Genomic DNA, 17913 nt, shown 5'->3' on the forward strand with positions numbered 1-17913 from the left:
CTAGTCCTTTGTTATTACAAAAAAAGCGCTAGAAATATTTTTGTATGTATGGGGTCCTTCTTTCTTTGATCTCTTTGTTAGTAGTGGTACTGCTGGATAAAAATGTATACATGGTTAAGTGATTTTTTTAGGTATAATTTAAGATAGTTTTCCAGAACAACTGGACCAGTTCATAGCTCCACCAGTAGCGCATTAATTCTTTTCCAACGGTTGTCATTTTCCTTTTTTGTCATCTTTGCCAATCTGATGGTTGCGAGGTGTGAAACCTAATAGTTTTAATGAATGTTTCTCTTGTTAGTGATTTCAAGTATTTTTCCATGTGACTATTAATAGTTTGGATTTTTTTCCTTTAAGAACTGCATGTTCTTTCCTTTATTTTTATCTTTCTATTCTTTATCTGTCATTTATCTGTTGGAATATTACTGTCATTCTTATATATTTGAATCAATTCTTTTCATATCTTGGAAATGAAACCATTATCAGAGAAACTTTTCTACAAAGATTTTTTTCCTACTTAACTGTTTCTCTTCTAATTTTAACTGCATTTTATTTGTTCAAAATTTTTTCAGTTCTTTGAAGAAAAATTATCCATTTTTTGTGTGTGTTCTTTCTATCTCTTGTTTGGTCACCAACTCCTCCTCTGTCCACAGGTATAAATAATATTTCTTTTCTTGCTCCTCTAATTAGTTTATAATGTGACCTTAGTTTATAATGTGTATCTAGAATGTATATCCATTTTGAACGTATCTTATGATATGTTGTGAGGTCTTGGTGCAAATCCAATTTCCGCTGAACTGTTTTCCGGTTTTCCCTGCAGTTCTTTAGAATAATGAGTGCTTGCCCCAGAAATTAGGGTGTTTGGGTTTATCAAACACTATATTTTTTTTCAGTAGATTATGTACCTAATCTGTTCCACTGATTGAAATCTATTTTTTTAACCAACACCAAGTAGTTTTGATAATTACTGCTTTCATTTGAGGCCCTCTTTCTTCCCATTGTTCTTTTCATTATTTCCCTTAAGACTCTTGATCTGTTCCTCCAACTGAATTTCATTATTATATTTTCTAACTCTAAAAAGTGAGTTGCATTAAATGAATGCGTTAAAAAACTAATCAAACTATCTATTGATAGTTCATAAGGGATAAATCCCTACAAAGTGGGATATCTATCATATCTATCTATTGGTTGTTTGATTATTAGGACACTAAATAATTAAATTAACCGGTATTTTCATCTTTAGTATTTTGGTCTGGTCCACCCAATTATTAGGTTTGCCTTATTTTCTATAAAGAGTGTTTGATAGTTATATTTGTTTTTCTTTGTCTCTCTTTTTTTAAAAATAGAAGTGGGCATTGTATTTTGTCACAAGTTGTTTTTTTGGTGTTGGTTTTTTTTTTTTGCACCTATTCATATAATTACATGATTTTTATTGTTCTTGTTATTACTGTGGTCTGTTGTGTTTACAGTTTTCCTAATATTTAACCAGCCCTTCATTCTCGATGGAAATTCAACCTCGTCATAGTGTTTAATCTTCATCTTACGTTGCTTCTTTACTAATATGTAACCTCTTTACTAATGTTTTATTTCAAAAAATTTTTGATTGATTAGGAATATTGATCTCTACTTTTCATTCTCTGTTTCTTCCTGGTTTAGATATCAAGAACAGATTTGTATTATAGGAGGAATTTGCTAGAATCCTTTTTTCCAGTTTTGCAAATACTTTATATAATGTCGGAATTAATTGTTCTTTGAATGTTTGGTAGAATTCACTTACAAATTCATCTGCTTTTGGGCTTTTTTTTTCTTTGACAGTTCATTTATGACTTATTCAGTTTCTTTTTCTGAGATTAGGCTAAGATAACAACAGTAATTATAGCTAGCATTTTTATAGGACTTTAAAGTTTGCAAAGTGTTTTATATCTTATGTCATCTGACCTTTACAACAACCTGTAAGACTAGTGCTGTCATCCCCATTTTACAGATGAGGAAACTGAGTCTGAGAGGTTAAGTGTTTTGTCCAAGGTCACCTGGCTAGTGAGAGTCTGAGGGAAAATACAGCCTCATGCTCTGCTGCCATTCTTTTAGCATTGGGCTCTTAGGCCTTATTGTACTGAAGGTGATTATGTCACCGTACAGTAAGCCAAGAAAAAGCAATTGCCAGAAGAACAGAGACAATGAAAATCAGAAAGGCAGCACTGCTAACAAAGACTGATAACATTTACAGCAATAGGGACTTGAGCTAAGAAGATTGCTCTACTGAGCAGTCTTGACTGATAAGACCTAAAATGTCTCAATGGGTGTCAGATTTTACCTAGACATAGCTAGCTGGTAACTGTTAAGCTTTCAGTGCAGCAGAAAGTCCATGAATAAGCCTCTGAGTGACATTTGCAAGGTAGTAACGGTGCGACCTTCTCTTCATAACTGCCTTCCTCGTCCTGGAGGAACTTCTCCAATGCAGAAAGATGAGGAAAGCTTCCACTTTCCCCTGGCCTTAGGGTTAGTCCTGTGCCTCTCTCCCTGCCTAACTCTGTTCTTCTTTTCTCAGGAGCACATTTGCTGTTTCAAGAAGAATGGTTATGTTTTGGTGCTTTGATTTTCACCCATGGTCTAAAAAAGTGTCACTCTGAAAGTCAGCGAGCATTTATTAAATGCCCTCCGTTTGTCAGACGCTGTGCTAAGTGCTGGGGATGCACATAGTTGTGAAGTCAAATTTCCAAAGTAATCCTGGTTGAAATGACTCTTTCAGAGATTTGAGTTAATAATCTGAATTCTTTGAATGCATGCTATCGATGCTATATTGTTTTTTTAACCATCATTCCTTCTACTTTCAGAAAAACAATATTGAAGTGATAGTATCTCTTTATCCACATCATCTTTTCTTTCTCTCCTCAGTGGGCTTTTTCCAATGCCCAATTCATAGTCACTTGTTTTCTAGTTTATTTGCTTCTTTTTGTTTGGCAGCTAAAGAAGTTTTCTTTGTGTTCCCAATTTCCTCTACCAAAAGGTTATCACCTCCGCAACTTTATATACTAGAGTCACCTAGAGCCCTTAGAGGTTAAGTGACCTGCTGAGGATCACATAGTCAGTATTTGTCTGAGATGGAATTTGAACCCAGCTCTCCTGACTCCCTGGCCGGCCAGCTTTCTTTTCACTGTGTCACATTGCTTCATAGTCATAGCAGCACTTTTTGTGGTAGCAAGAAAATAGAAACAAAGTAGATTCCCATTAATTGGGGAATGGCTGAACAATTTATCTACTTTAATATAATACTTTTGGACCATAAGGAACCTTTCTACAATTTTTAATTTAAGCATATAGATAAATGGTTAGTAGAAAATTTTTGTGTATGTACCACCCTTGTGTGTATTTACATATTTGAAGATTATATTCCTCTACTACTATACTAATAATTATATACATTGTAAAATTTATACAAGAGGGGGCAGCTAGATGGTGCAGTGGATAGAGCACCAGCCCTGGAGTCAAGAGGACCTGAGTTCAAATCCAGTTTCAGACACATGCCAGCTGTGTGACCCTGGGCAAGTCACTTAACCCCAATTGCCTCCTAAAAAATAAGAATAAAACTTATACAAAAAATAGAAGTTTAAAAGGAAGAGACAAAGATGAAATACTATTTGATTGTAGAGTCAGTAGGGAAAGCCATTAGAATTTGGGTAGAAAAATGACATAGTCGGGAATATGTTTTAGGAAATTCACCTTGGTGGCTGAGTGGAGGATAGATTGAAAATGAGAACCATTTTTAGGAGGCTTTTGAAATAATTCAGGTGGGAGGTGTGATGAGGATCATGGCCCCTGTGAATAGAGAGGAGATAGATGGATGTGAGAAATGTCTGACTTAGAAGTGATAAGATCTGATGATGGACTTTGTAGAGTAAAGGCGAATGAGGAGGCCAGGATGACGCTGAGCCTCCAAACCTGGGAGACAGGAAGAATGCTGTTGCCCTGTACAGAAATAGGGAAACTTAGAAGAGGAATAGATTTGTGGCGAAAGATGATGGGATAAGATCTACAGTGCATCATGCAAACCCTCCATGTCTGCTGATCCTGTACAGCTCATTAGGCCAAAATGAAGAGGAGGGTGGTGGCTTTTTATTCAGTGCTCATTGCCCTGGGAGGGGGAGGAAATAAGTTTTTCCTGTGCCACTTGTTTAGTTGCTACTGAGGGTAACTGGGCAGTAGTTTATAATGGCTAGCATGTATATAACACTTTAAGATTTGCAAAATTCTTGACATAGGCTGTACTCTGGGCCCTGAAGGAGGGATGAAAGGGTGGGACTCATACAGAGGAGAATGGGGCCAGAGGGAAGGAGTGTTGGCACAAGGATGGATGTAGTTGTGTTGGAAAGAAGTTCCATGATTGGCTATCGCAGGGAGGGTAGGCTGCTACCTAACTTTCTACCTTCCCACTTGACAGTGGGGTAGGTGGTGCCTGGGAAAGTGGAAGATTATAGAACTTGATTATAGAAAAATCATTTTACGCTTCTATGAAATGGGAGTGCCACAGTAAGGAAAAATATCATTGGGAGACATTTTCATTTAATGTTTTCACATGAAAACATTTTGAGTGAAGCAGAATTTTAGTGATGATGTTATACTTGGGTTTTTGTTTTCTTTTTTCAAGAGCTGAGACAGCATCCTCTCTTCAGGGATGTCGACTGGGAGAATCTACCAAATCAAACGATGCCTTTCATACCACAACCAGATGATGAAACAGACACTTCCTACTTTGAAGCCAGGAACAATGCTCAGCATTTGACTGTGTCAGGATTTAGTTTATAGCTCTATTAAGAGATAACTAACTTTCCTATTTGATCAACCTTGTGTTAAGAATGGGCTTACATTTTCTGTAATGCCAGATTAGGTCACTAGGTTAAGGAAAACTGCATGTTAATTTGGATCAGTCTGCTTTTGTTTTATAGTGACTACAGATACACAAATTTGTAAAATCACTAGTTTTATCTTCATCTAAGAGATTACTGTATGACTTTAAATTTATATTTTTTCAATCTGTTTCAGGTTACAAAAATCAATAGTTTATCTTAATCTGAGAAATAATTATTGTACATATCTTCAAATTTCCTTTTTCCACTTTATTTTTATTGCACTTTACAAAAGCTAAGGTATTAGCAAAACTGAAATATCACTTTAGAGAGAGTGAACCTGATTTCCCTCCCTCCCCCTTAACTGCTGCTCTTAATGCATCCAGTTTCTAGAATTGTTTGCAATGAAAAATATATCATGGATGTACTTAAACATTATTTAGGTTGTATATGGTTAGTAACAAAATCCTGTTCTCAAGGCCAGTACTTTCAGGCTGTGTCTAAAATATACTGTCAAGATTTATGTCCTAACCCAGCAGAAAACTCCCTTCATTTCATAGTGTAATTCTTTTGAGGAATTTGAAATGAAAAAGAGAAGTATGCATTACCAACCTAGGTCAGTTATAGCTAGGTATTATGCTTAGTAGTGTTGCTGAAAAACTTTGAACTTCCTGCGTTTGTAGTATTTTTACAAGTTTTAAGAGTGTTTTCATATTTTGTCTATTTAAAATGATTCGAAAAAAATACTCATAAGCAACATTAAAGCCTACCTCTAAAATGACTAATAAAATTAATTGTAACACATTTTAATAGTTCATGTATCAGTCTGAGAAAGTACCGGTTTTTTAAAAATCAGTGTTAATCAAAATTTAAAACGTAGATTGAAAAAACTCATCTTTGTTTTGTTCAGAAACCTTGTGCACTTTGTTAAAAGATAAAAGCAAATGTCAAATTTGAAGGGCTGAATGTAGATTCTCTGCTAATAGAGAAGACAATTAAAAGCTGTGTTCTTAAACATTTTTTGTTGTTTTTTACATTTAAGTATTGTTAGAGATACAGTTGTCTGAAGCATGAGTTGTTAGTGAAAGATGTGGTGGAACCTTACTGTGCTTTGATGTTTGCTGCTGGAGGGAGAGGATGCTAACTTTTTACCTCTGTAGCCCCAGCCCCAGCACAGTGACTTGCATGTGGTGAATGCTTCTGTTGGAATTTCACTCTCCCTTATCAGATGCTCAGAGCTTCTCAGCTTTCTCTCCTGTTCCTTCGTCCTATTTGTGCCTCTTTTGCCTTGTGTCTCCTTACAAATTGTAGTTCTTCCCCAATTCTAGAGAAACCTTCCCTTGACCCACTGCTCTTGTCTTCACACCCTTTATGGTCCCTCAAATATTACCTTGGCCACATTTCACCTAGTCTCTGTGCCTGGAGTGGACTCTTCAATCACTTCTGCCTTTCTGAATCTTTCTCTCCCTTCTCCAGTTTGTTACAGGCTCAGCTCGCTACACACAAAGACTTTTCTGGTCCCCAAAAGCTAAGGCCTTGCCTGCCTTTCCCCCTCCCCCAATCACTTTGTATATCTTTTGTATCTAGTTATGTGTACATATTCTATTTCCCCAGTAGAATGTATGTTCCTTGAAGACAGGGACTGTTTCTTTGTCTTTCTCCCTACAAGGACCAGGTACAAAGCCAGGTACACAGTGGGTACTTAATAAATGCTTGTTCACTGAGCCTCTGAATTCTAATTCAGACTATAAGAACATAGGCAAAGTAATTTCTCATTACTGGTTTTATTTTGTACTCAGCTTTACAGTAAAGAAACTGAAGAGAAGAAATATTTCATTAAAAAAAATACCATTGTCAATTTAAAATCAGGTTTTGTTAAACAAAGCATGAACATTAAATCCTAAAATTACATCTTTGTTTTTTATATACAAGAGCTGTGTGCAAAGTGCTTTTCAAACTACAAAATAAGATTTTGGGACAGGATAGAAAGTATTAACCCCAAGAGATGACAACCCCTGGACTACCTGCAGTTGATCACAGCTGCTTACATTCGAAAAGTCTGATTAAACTAGCCAAAAAGGTCATTTGTGTCCCCCATCACACTAAGAGAAGCCCCTAATTTTACTACCCTTTTTGAAAATAAAGTTTTACAGCTACTTCATCTATATAGGTTTGATCTTTTCCATATGCAATTCAGTGACCTTTTATTTTTTCTCAGAAAGTTAAGGTAATTTTTGCTTGTTTGCTTCTTAGGCAGATGTTAGCAATCAATCCCTTTCACAAAGATGGGATAAAAGAAAAAGCTTAGGGATACGTAAGGAAAAGGAAGGACTTGGCAATGCCTGTTAAAAATATATATTTTCCCTCTAGAAAAAGGCCATCCTTGTGAATTAGGGTTAGATTAGTTTTTCTGATTAAAAATACACTGTCCTCAGTATAGCACTCTGCTGTGCCGGGTATCATTTTTCTGATGTAAATATGTGACACCATGACTTTATCAGTGATTCTTAAAGCACATGCTAGTAGAATGAGCCAAGGTCTTTTCCTGTCACAAGGATCATTTTGTACATAAAAGTAATCATTCCCAAAGGAGGGCTTCCCAGGGCACCAATTCAAATCCTTCTGTCCTCAAAACCCAAACATTGCCATGCCTTTGAAAGTTTCTGTCACTTGAGGTATAGTTTAATCATTGGCAGCCAGATGCCTAATATCTCACGTTATCTTCACAACATCCCTGTGGTTAGGTACATTGCAAATATTATCCCCAGGTGGGTAAACTGAGGCACTAAGAGGTTAAGTGATTTATTCATGGCAACATGAATTACTGAAATCATCTGTTGAGCAACTGTTAAGTCATGAGTTTTCTGTACTTTGTTAAAAAAAAAAAGACCAGTATAAATAAGTTTTTGTTTTATATTTCAAAGCACCCCGTGCATAAACTAGTACTTCCCCTAAAGAAAGTGATTACCAAGGAATACGTATAGGTGGTTGAATCAAACTATTATTTGTACATTGCAGCATCAGTCTATACTCTGAAACATCAAGCCCAACTCATCACTTCTATCACGCAGGACATGCACCTCCCTTGAACTGTTTCTAGAAACCAAAAGATCTGAGTACGACGGAAGTCACTTCCACTCTGGCCGGGGGGGGGAGCACTGGAACCCACCTATGTAGTGAAGGAAGATGCCAAAATCAAGATCAGGGTTTTAAATGCCCCCCATGTTTGGATAAGGAAGCACTCTGCAGTCCACAAAGTGAACTCTGAAATAGCTTTCTTTGGCAACGTGTCCTTCGCCATAGTAATTCAGGGACTAAGATAAGTCAATTTATTTTCATTTGACATCTAGGTTTTTGCCCCTGAGTCACATCCTCCTCTCCCACTCCCATCCCCACCATTAGTTCATAACCAAAAAACCCAAATCAAAATGCCAACAAAAATCTGGTCTCATTATCACTGTGTGCTGAAAAAGCAGTTCATGTTTCTACAATTGGAGATAATCAGGTAAATATGTTACCAAACAATAATTAATAATTTAATGTCCTTCAAGTCCAAGGGTGGGATAATTTTATATATGCTATTTGTCATCTAGTTGAGAATGATCATTCAAGTATCAGTAATATTATTTAGTCTTGAAGATAACATCTTTGTAGTGCTAAAAGAACAAAAGCCCAACACCACCCCACCCCACTGAGGCTGCTGACGTAACAAAAGCGAAGTCTAGTCATGGGGAGCCTGCGATTCCTGGGAGCGCACCACGCTCCTTTTCATTCGGATGTCTCTGAGGCCCAGCAGTCTTGGATAAAGCAAAATCACCCCCATTCAGTTCAGTTTCCTTAGAAAAGAAAGAAAAGGCCAATGTCAATTAGCCTAAGTTCTATGTGAATATTTAAACATTTCAACCCGAAGGAACCCTAAGAATAACACTGCTCAGGTGTCATAATCACACAGTTTAAAAGAAAAGGAAAACATTAGCACTGCAAACAATTATTACAAAACTGCCTCGCATGACAAGAAATACTCAACTATAAGTGGCTGAAAAAGGTGAACTAATAGCTAGCATTTATACAGTGCTTTAAGCAAAGCACTTAAAAAATACCTGATCCCTATAACCACCTTGGGAGATAGGTGTTATACCTATTTTACAGATGAGGAAACCAAGGCAGACAAGTCAAGTAACTTGCCCTGGGTCATACAGCCAGTAAGTGTCCAAAGTATCCCTGACACTCTAGATCCAGTATTGCGTTATTCACTGTGCCACCTAGAAGCCTCTTTAATAATTAATTTATAATTTAAATATCTTTTTTTTTTCAGGATTCCTGGACACTGAATAGATGAATTGCTTAGCAGAGCAATTATCCCTTTGTGGTACAACCAACCTACAGGGCCCCCTCCCCAGATTTCTCTCTCCCTAACCAGGTACCATCGATAATTTCAATGCTCAATGTTTCATTCTGCCTCTTCTGTCCAAGACTGCCTATTTTAAAGTACTACTCCAGAGTCACTGACACGTTCTTGGCCAACTTTTCTTCTATCTTTGCACTCCTTGAAAACACCTTCTTAGTTATCTGCCCCATAATCCATTTACTTGGGACTGAGTCTTCTGTGACTTAGTCTAGGGTAATAACTATTTAATCCATAAAGAATCTGTGGTTGATTGGAATGGGAAAGGGTTGGAGTGTCTCCCTTTTCTCTGCGTGACATGGGCATTTTAGGAATAGTTTCTAAAGAATTGAGGAGAAATATGGGAAGATAATATGAACTGATGCAGAGTGAAGTAAGCAGAACCAAGAAAATTATCTACAATGACTATAGAAATGTAAATGGAAAGAACAGGAAAAAGAAACTGGATATTTAAATTATAATAAAAATGACCAAGCTTGGCCTTGGAGAAGAGCTGAGAAAAATATACCTCCCTACCTTCTACAGAAGTAAAGACTACCAGCGTGGCATTTTGCATATTGTTAGATGTAGCTGATGTTTTGCTTATCTGTTGTTTTTCCTTTTTAATCTTTGCTGTAAGGGGAGGGGTAAGCATATATTTGGAAATTCATGTGATATAAAAACAAAAGGCATCAATAAAAATTTAAAATAAATAGCCTCCTTTACGTAACAGACTCACCTTCCCAAACTAACCCGAGAATGACTCCAATAGTAGAAACTTCAACTCAGAAATGGTTAAGTTTTATTTTTGGACAGGTATATCCAAGGAGATCTTTCCCACATCATATATCGCAGGTGATAACCAGGTCACCCAGAGCTAGGCATACATGAGTATATGTACACATACGTATGCACTGCCCCAACAGCATTTAAGTTTCTCCTCCACGAGGGCTGTATGGTATGGTAGAAAGTGCTTGTGGAGAAGTTTCTTATAAACTATAAAATTTAAACAATTCTTAGACACTGTTATAATATGCATTGATTTAAATATAGGAAATTTTGGTTACAGAAAAAGAGCTCAGAATCTGGGAAAAATAAATACACGCACACATATAAAACTTCAAAGATCTGGCTTCATGTCATCCCTATTCCAAAGAAATTTGTGTCAGTTGTTGCTGTTCAGTCGTGCCCAACTCTTTGTGACCCCATTTGGGGTTTTCTTGGCAAAGATAATGGAACAGTTTGTCATTTCCTTCTCCAGATCATTTTACACATGAGGAAACTGAGGCAGACAGGGTAGTGACTTGCCCAAGGTCACACATCTAGTAAGTGTCTCAGGATGGATTTGAACTCAAGAAGATGAGTCTTCCTGACTCCAGGCCCAGTACTCTATGCACTATGGCGCCACCTAGCTGCCACTTTTAGATCAGTTTTAGGATCACTTTAAGAGTCAATTCAATTCTGCACTTAGAATCCTTTAGTGAAATTGGAGGCCTGAATCAGAGAACTCCCTCAGTCTGATAATGTCCGATTTTTTGACCCCTCCCCAGAGACCCTCTGAACTGAAGATGACCCAAGCTGAGGTGCCATCTACGATCAAGCCTAGACTTTCACTAGAAACAAGCTAGTCTACAGTCTGGGTGCAAGAGGACATTTTTTACCCATTGGATTCCTCCCTGTTTTCTCTTTAACACCCCCAAGTAAGCATGATTTTCCACAATAAGCACTGCCGCAAAGCTCTGGGGCGTGAGATTATTTTTGTCCTTTCTAGTTGCCAAACCACAACTGTGCAAAGTGAAAGAGGCTTCCAAAGAACAGATGAAGAAATCAAAAGAGTATATTCCCCATTAAATCTCATTTTCAGTCAAATTTAGTACTCATGTTCAACGCAAGTTTTTCAGTGTGGCAATGCACTAAGTATCTATAAAACAAACATTCCCTCAACAGTCACTGAAAGGTAGGCAATGATTACTGTAGTCATTCTGACAGGAACTAAACATTATTTTGAATAACAAAATTATCAATAATTAGTATTACCTTCTCCTTCTTTGATAATATAAGTGTACCAGCCACTGAGCAATAAAAGGCCATACAATAGCAAAGGTCAATGCACTAGGAGACATCTCAAATGGCCACCACGATGGTCTCTAAGAAAAGCAAAACAAACTTGTCACCAATCAGCAAATGTTACGGTCAGACATAAGACTACATTTTATTTAAAGTGCTCAAAATTTTAAAAGTGATCATGAAGTTTATATGAGTATTTCAGATTTAGATCAATACAACACAGAACTTTTCTGGGATCAAAAAGGTAGAATTCCTTCCGATTATGGTGAAATAGGAAATAACACTTTTTTAATTCTTTTTGATATTTCAAAATGCTCATAAGAAAAGGCTCTTACCAAGGGAGGCCGATTATCAGTCTGCAATGCTGATGATTTTGCCTACAAAAAGAAGCAAAAGCAAATAAGAAACATGGTAAACTGAGTAATGTGGCAATACTTTTTCAACTTGCATTCAATAAGCTGTTAAACCATGTTGAAAAAAATACTGTGTCTGAACTCTGGGACAACACAGTCCCTTTCTCCCAAGTTCCACCCCATTCACTCAACCAGCCAGGTCTTCCCTATGGGTCAGGACTAAATCTAGAGTAGCTCTTCTCCTTGTTTCTTATACCTTAAGTTGTAAGACAAACCTGGAACTTAACAGGTCTCTTGATCAGACTGGCAAATATCTAGCCAGTCCTCATGAGCCACACTCTGGAGCCAGCAAGGAGCCTACTGTCCTCTGGTATTTCAAGGCATGGTTCTAAAACTCACGGGGAGAGAGATGACATGTGAGTATTAATTTACAAAAGACTGCATCTTCTAGGTCTGTAGCCCAAAGAGATCAGAAAAACGGCAGAAGGACCCACATATACAAAAATATTTATAGGAGCTCTTTGTGTGGTGGCAAAAAACTGGAAATTGAGGGGATGCCCATCAATTGGGGAATGGCTGAACAAGTTGTGGTATATGAATGTAATGGAATACTATTGTGCTATAAGAAATGATGAGCAGGCAGACTTCAGAAAAACCTGGAAAGACTTGTATGGTCTGATGCTGAGCGAAATAGAACCAGGAGAACACTGTACACAATAACAGTCACAATGTGCGATGACTGGCTTTGATAGACTTGGCTCTTCTCACCAATGCAATGATCTAAGACAATACCAAAGGACTCATAATGGAAAATGCTGTCCACATCCAGAGAAAGCAATGTGGAGTCTGAATGCCGATCAAAGCACACCATTTGCTCTCCTTTTGTTTTGTTTCGTTTTATTGCTTCATTCTCACAGTTCCTCCCATCAGTTCTAATTCTTTTTTACATCATGACTAGTAGGAAAATATGCTTAATATGAATCTATAAGCAGAGCCTATATGAGATTGCACACCCTCTTGAGGAGGGGCAAGAAAATTTAAAACTCACAATCTTATGAAGTGAATGCTGAAAACTAAAAATAAATAAATTATTTTTTAAAAAATAAAAAAAGACTGCATCTTGCTACTCTATAGCTGCTTAGTACATGTGCTTCTGCTTTAATGAGTGGCAGATTAGGCTGGGTCACTAAATGCCATATCAGACACCAGAGGAGCCCTCTCCTACCTCTAGCTTTGCCCCTGACGCAAGGAACTTGGAACTGGAAGGAAACTTATAAGTCATTTAATTCAAATCCCTCCCTGTTTTATGGGTGGGGAAACTGAAGCCCAGACAAGTAAAGTTACTCACCAGTGCCAAAAAGCTAGTAAATGGGAGAAGTGAGACTCAAACTCTGGTTTCCTGACTTCAAGACTAGGGCTCTTTCTGGCACAGCTACCTCAATTTCTCTAGTCTACCTTTACTTATCTTAAGAAGAGATTTTCACATTTTAACCATATGATCATGTGGATACAATTAATCAATGAAAACACATGGATTAAAAGGGCCTGCTCTAATTTGGAACTATGCTCAAAGGACTATAAAACCGTGCATACCCTTGGACCTAGCAATACCACTACTAGGTCTGTATCCCAAAAGAGATAAGAAACAAAAAGGGAAAGGACATATATGTACAAAAAATATTTATAGCAGTTCTTTTCTGGGGGTAAAGAATTAGAAGGAAGGGGATGTCCATCAACTGGGGAATGGCTGAATAAGTTGTGGTATGCATATTATACACTATTGCACTATAAGAAATAATGAGCAAGATGCTCTCAGAAAAGCCTGGAAAGACTTGCATGGGCTGATGCAACGTGAAATGTACTGTGTACAAAGTAATGGCAATATTGTAAGATGATCAGCTGAGAATGACTTAGCCATTCTCAGCAATACAACGATCCAAGACAGCTCTGAAGGACTTAGGATGAAAAATGCTATCCACCCCAGAGAAAAAACTGATGGTGTCTGAATACAGACTGATGCATACTTTTTAAACTTTATTTTTCTTGAGGTTTTTTTTTTTGAGGGGGGCCCTATGTTTTCTTTCACAACATGACTATTACGGATATGTTTTGCATGACTACACATGTATAATCTATTCAGAAACATTTGCCTTCTCAATAGGGGGGAGGAGGAGGAAGGGAGAGAATTTGGAACTCAAAGTTTTAAAAAAGGAATGTTAAAAATTGTTTTTACATGTAACTGGGGGAAAAAATAAAATACTAAATTTAAATTTTTTTTTTAAAAAAAGGGGTACCTGATCTGCACTAGGGGCTATGCTAGACATACTGTGATTACAGATACAGAAGTGAAACAGTCCCTGTGCTTGAAGAGCAGACATCCAAAGAATAGGAGACAACACACAGTGGTGAAGAGTGGCTGGCAACAAATTTCTGGTCTGAGGAATACTAGAGGAAATAAAATATGTTTACAGTTTATTGCTTCAGAGTAACAATGTGCATAAAATATTGAGCCAGATTCTATATTCTATGAATGTATTTTGGACCAGGCATAACTCAGGCCAGGCCAGTGATTTGGATAAGAATGCAATGAGGTGAAAAAGAAAATGACAAATGCTGGAGGGGATTTGGAAAAACTGGGACATTAATTCATTGTTGGTGGAGTTGTGAACTAGTCCATCCATTCTATGCCCAAAGGGCTATAAAACTGCAGACCCTTTGATCCAGCAATTCCACTACTAGGTCTGTATCCCAAAGAGATTTAAAAAAAAAAGGAGGGAAAAGGACCCAGATTTACAAAAACATAAGAGCTCTTTTTGTGGTGGCAAAGAATTGGAAACTGACGGGATGCCCATTAACTGGGGAATGACTGAACAAGCTATGGTATATGATTGTAATGGAGTACTATTATGCTATAAAAAATGACAAGCAGGGTAGTTTCCAAAAATCTGGGAAGACATCTATGCAATGATGCAAAATGAAGTGAACAGAACCAGGAGAACACTGTATATAGTAACAACACTACTGTAATGATGATCTACTATGAATGACTTAGCTATTTTAATCAATAAAATGATCTAAGACAATTCCAAAAGACCTATGATGAAAAATGCTATCCACCTCCAAAAAAGAGAACTGATGAACTCTGAGTGAAGACTGAAGCATAATTTTTTCACTTACTTTATTTTTCTTGCCTTTTTTCCCCTTTTCTTTCCAACATGGTTAATATGGAAATGTTTTTCATGACTTCACAGGTATAACTGATATCTTATTGCTTGCCTTCTCAATAGGTCAGGAAGGGATAGGAGGAAGAGATTTCTGAGCTCAATTTAAAAAAAAAATGTTAAAAATAGATACTTAAGAAAAATACAATGAGATCCTTGTGGATTATAAAACGCAACAAAAATGACTCTGTTAATAATCAGTGATTAAAAGGTTACTGATGATAAGGTTATAAGACAGTAATTAAGATCCCTTCACTTGAATATTCACCATGGCAACTGGGTGCTAGGTGAGAAAGGCAGGTTCTCCACAAGGCAGTGGAGAATTCCATTAAAACCTCTGATCCCCAGCTGACCATGGGATAGGTGAGGTCTTTTATTTTTCAGGCAACAAGGACACAAAACAAATATGATCCCAAGAACAGCTTTACCACCCCCTCAAAGGGAAACCAGCTCAGACTAGGTAAAACAGGTACCACTCCCTCCACAAAGTGAGGTAAACTGGTCAGCCCACTGTGGTATTAATCATTCAGTTATGGCTTTGGTGCACAAAATAATAGACTAATGCTGGGAGAATCTGGCTCAACAAGTGACAGTCATTCTAATGTTGCAGGTATTACAAAAATATTGTGTAGGCATGGCACCTTTCAACCAAGAACACTCTCATTATCTTACAAACCACATTCCCCTTAAATTGAACAGGGAAACCAAGGGATTCAGGAATAATAATGCAATTCAGTGCAACAAATACCATCCAGTGCCTACTATGTCTACACTACTCTAGGTCCTGTGGGAGATACATTTAGAAAGGACAGTCTACTTCTGCCCAGACAGCAGTCTGAATAGAAGTTAGGACGTTCAACGTCAACATACCTATTCCAGAAAAGCCCACACTGAATGATGAGCAAGAAATTCAAAGAGCAACTACAGTGACTTCTACCCTATATCTGCACAAAAGGTCAGCTGTCCTCCTTCTTCTCGAACAGAGTCTGGCGAAGCCAGTGTCAAGACAGCAAGGGCAGAGGGCTCCTTTAAGAAAGCCCCAAGATAGGGGGCAGCTAGGTGGCACAATGGATAGAGCACCGGCCCTGAAGTCAGGAGGACTTGAGTTCAAATCCAGCCTCAGATTAAACACTTGACACGTACTAGCTGTGTGACCTTGGGCAAGTCACTTAACCCCAATTGCCTTACCAAAAAAAAAAAAAAAGAAAGCCCCAAGAGGGCCAGAAAGCCTCAGTGTAAAGCTAGAGAGGAATAGATCTAAGAAAACACTGACCAGCATCAAAAATCTAACTCCATACCAACTGTAAGCAGAGAATCAAAAGGAAAAATGGGTTTTCCACAAGATATGGAAGGAGAATAAATAGCTTAGAAGAGAAAATGATCAGCCTTATCAAAGAAATTGAACCCATACAAACTAAATAAACCAAATGCAAATCCGTGACTCCATGAAACCACAAAAAATACTGAAGCAAAATCAAAAGGCTAAAAAAAATAGAAGAAAATGTATGATACCTAATAATGAAAACTGCACTGGAAAACAAGTCAAGTAATAATTTAAGAATCACTGGACTACTTGAAAACCATGATTTAAAAAAACAGAAACAAAAAAACCTAAACACTATTTCAAGAAATTATAAGGGAAAACTGCCCATGCCTGTTAGAACCAGAGGACAAAGTAAAAATGGAAAGACTCTACCTATCACATCATGTAAGAAAACCCAAAGGATAAAATCCCAGGAATATAACGAATAATACCCAGAGTTCCCATGTTAAAGAAAACATCTCGCAGGCATCTAGAAAGAACTGGGTCAAGTACCAAGGAACTAGAGTCAGAGTCATACAAAACCTGGAAGTTACTAGTAAGTCTAAGTATCTGCGGTGTATCGGGCACAAGGTGAAGCGATCTACACTTCTGGACAAGACCACCATTTAGTCACATTCTGCTTTCATAAATACTTTATCACAGTCCCCGTCTTTACAGTCACAAAACTCACTGGAAGGTTAAAGAATACAAAATCCCACTGAGTTTCTTTTTTGGTTGACTATAAAAAAGCATTTGATTTTAGTACAATGAAATGCAACTTGAAAGGCTCTCCACTGATAAGATGTTTCCCACACATGTGGAGATCATACGTGATTGCTAGAAAGCTGTAAGAGCAAAGATATCTTTATGTGATGATCCTTTGATTAGTTATATCATGTGAAATAAAAAACAAGAACATGTCTGTCTCTGCACTAAAAGTATTTGTCAATGTAATAGAGGATATCTAATGCTAATTTTGATGAATGGTAAAGTTCTCTAGATGCTTGTGTTTATGGATGATGATGCACTGACTGCATCAAGCCACAGGATAGGGCAAAAATTCCTGAGTAGAATCCATAATCACTCCAAAGGCTTTAGCCAATCTAAACACAGGAAAAACTAAAGGCATGCAGAATCCTTACTGTCCAAACTAAGCTATACAGTTGGGTAGCCAGCCCATGGTCCATCAGTACATACACCTTAGAAAAAAACACTGCACATGGACCACAAACTGGGCCCAGCAGAATCTTTTGGACAAGTTGTCTTTTGCAAAGTGTCATGTGCTTTTATTGACCCAGAGCTTCTTTGGGTCCATTCTCTGGGAAACAAAGGCACATCCTTTCAATATCACTACTCTTCCAGTTATGCTGTTTGGTTACAAGGCATGGAATCCCAGTTTCCAAAGAATTAAAGGTGTAAGTCACTCACAGGGAGGCAGATGGTGGGCTGCAACACATTACCAACAAAGAAATGGCATAAAGGGCATCATCAGAGATTTGTGAGCAGAAAAAGAGGTATTAATCACGTACAAGAAGGAGGCATAACCGATGGAGCGCCTGCAAGCTCCACGGCAGGGCCCTGAGTAACACAGGATGCGAGGCATGGATGGGCTGCCCACAGTGATGAGAGCCAAGTACTAACGTCTGTATTTAAGGCGTACACCTGGGAACACAGGCAGGGAATATGTCTTCTTTGATGAACAACTGAAAACCTCCTTCCAAGAGCCTAGAGTACTGCCATGCTC

At 37.7% G+C, this 17913-nt stretch overlaps 2 protein-coding genes across 8 annotated transcripts in view; one reads left to right on the forward strand and one right to left on the reverse strand.

Annotated features, from left to right (window-relative positions):
- Nucleotides 1–5860, forward strand: part of MASTL (microtubule associated serine/threonine kinase like) — a 36705-nt gene extending 30845 nt beyond the window's left edge. For 4 of the 5 annotated variants that reach the window (XM_027841505.1, XM_027841507.1, XM_027841506.1 and 1 more), the window contains one exon: nt 4643–5860. In XM_027841505.1, coding sequence (XP_027697306.1) covers nt 4643–4800 — 158 coding nt within the window. In that variant the 3' untranslated portion in view covers nt 4801–5860. The remainder of the gene's footprint in view (nt 1–4642) is intronic. The other variant, XM_027841509.1, reaches the window with a different exon arrangement.
- Nucleotides 5861–6606: 746 nt separating this feature from the next.
- The window catches only part of ACBD5 (acyl-CoA binding domain containing 5), a 52719-nt gene continuing 41412 nt past the window's right edge, over nt 6607–17913 (reverse strand). For all 3 annotated transcript variants that reach the window (XM_027841510.1, XM_027841511.1, XM_027841513.1), the window contains exons 11-13: nt 11628–11669; nt 11263–11372; nt 6607–8677 (exon numbers count right to left, since the gene is read on the reverse strand). In XM_027841510.1, the coding sequence (XP_027697311.1) occupies nt 8665–8677; nt 11263–11372; nt 11628–11669 (165 nt within the window). In that variant the 3' untranslated portion in view covers nt 6607–8664. The remainder of the gene's footprint in view (nt 8678–11262; nt 11373–11627; nt 11670–17913) is intronic.

Source organism: Vombatus ursinus, unplaced genomic scaffold (assembly GCF_900497805.2).
Source record: "Vombatus ursinus unplaced genomic scaffold, bare-nosed wombat genome assembly UNPS02014861.1, whole genome shotgun sequence".
Lineage (NCBI taxonomy): Eukaryota > Metazoa > Chordata > Mammalia > Diprotodontia > Vombatidae > Vombatus > Vombatus ursinus.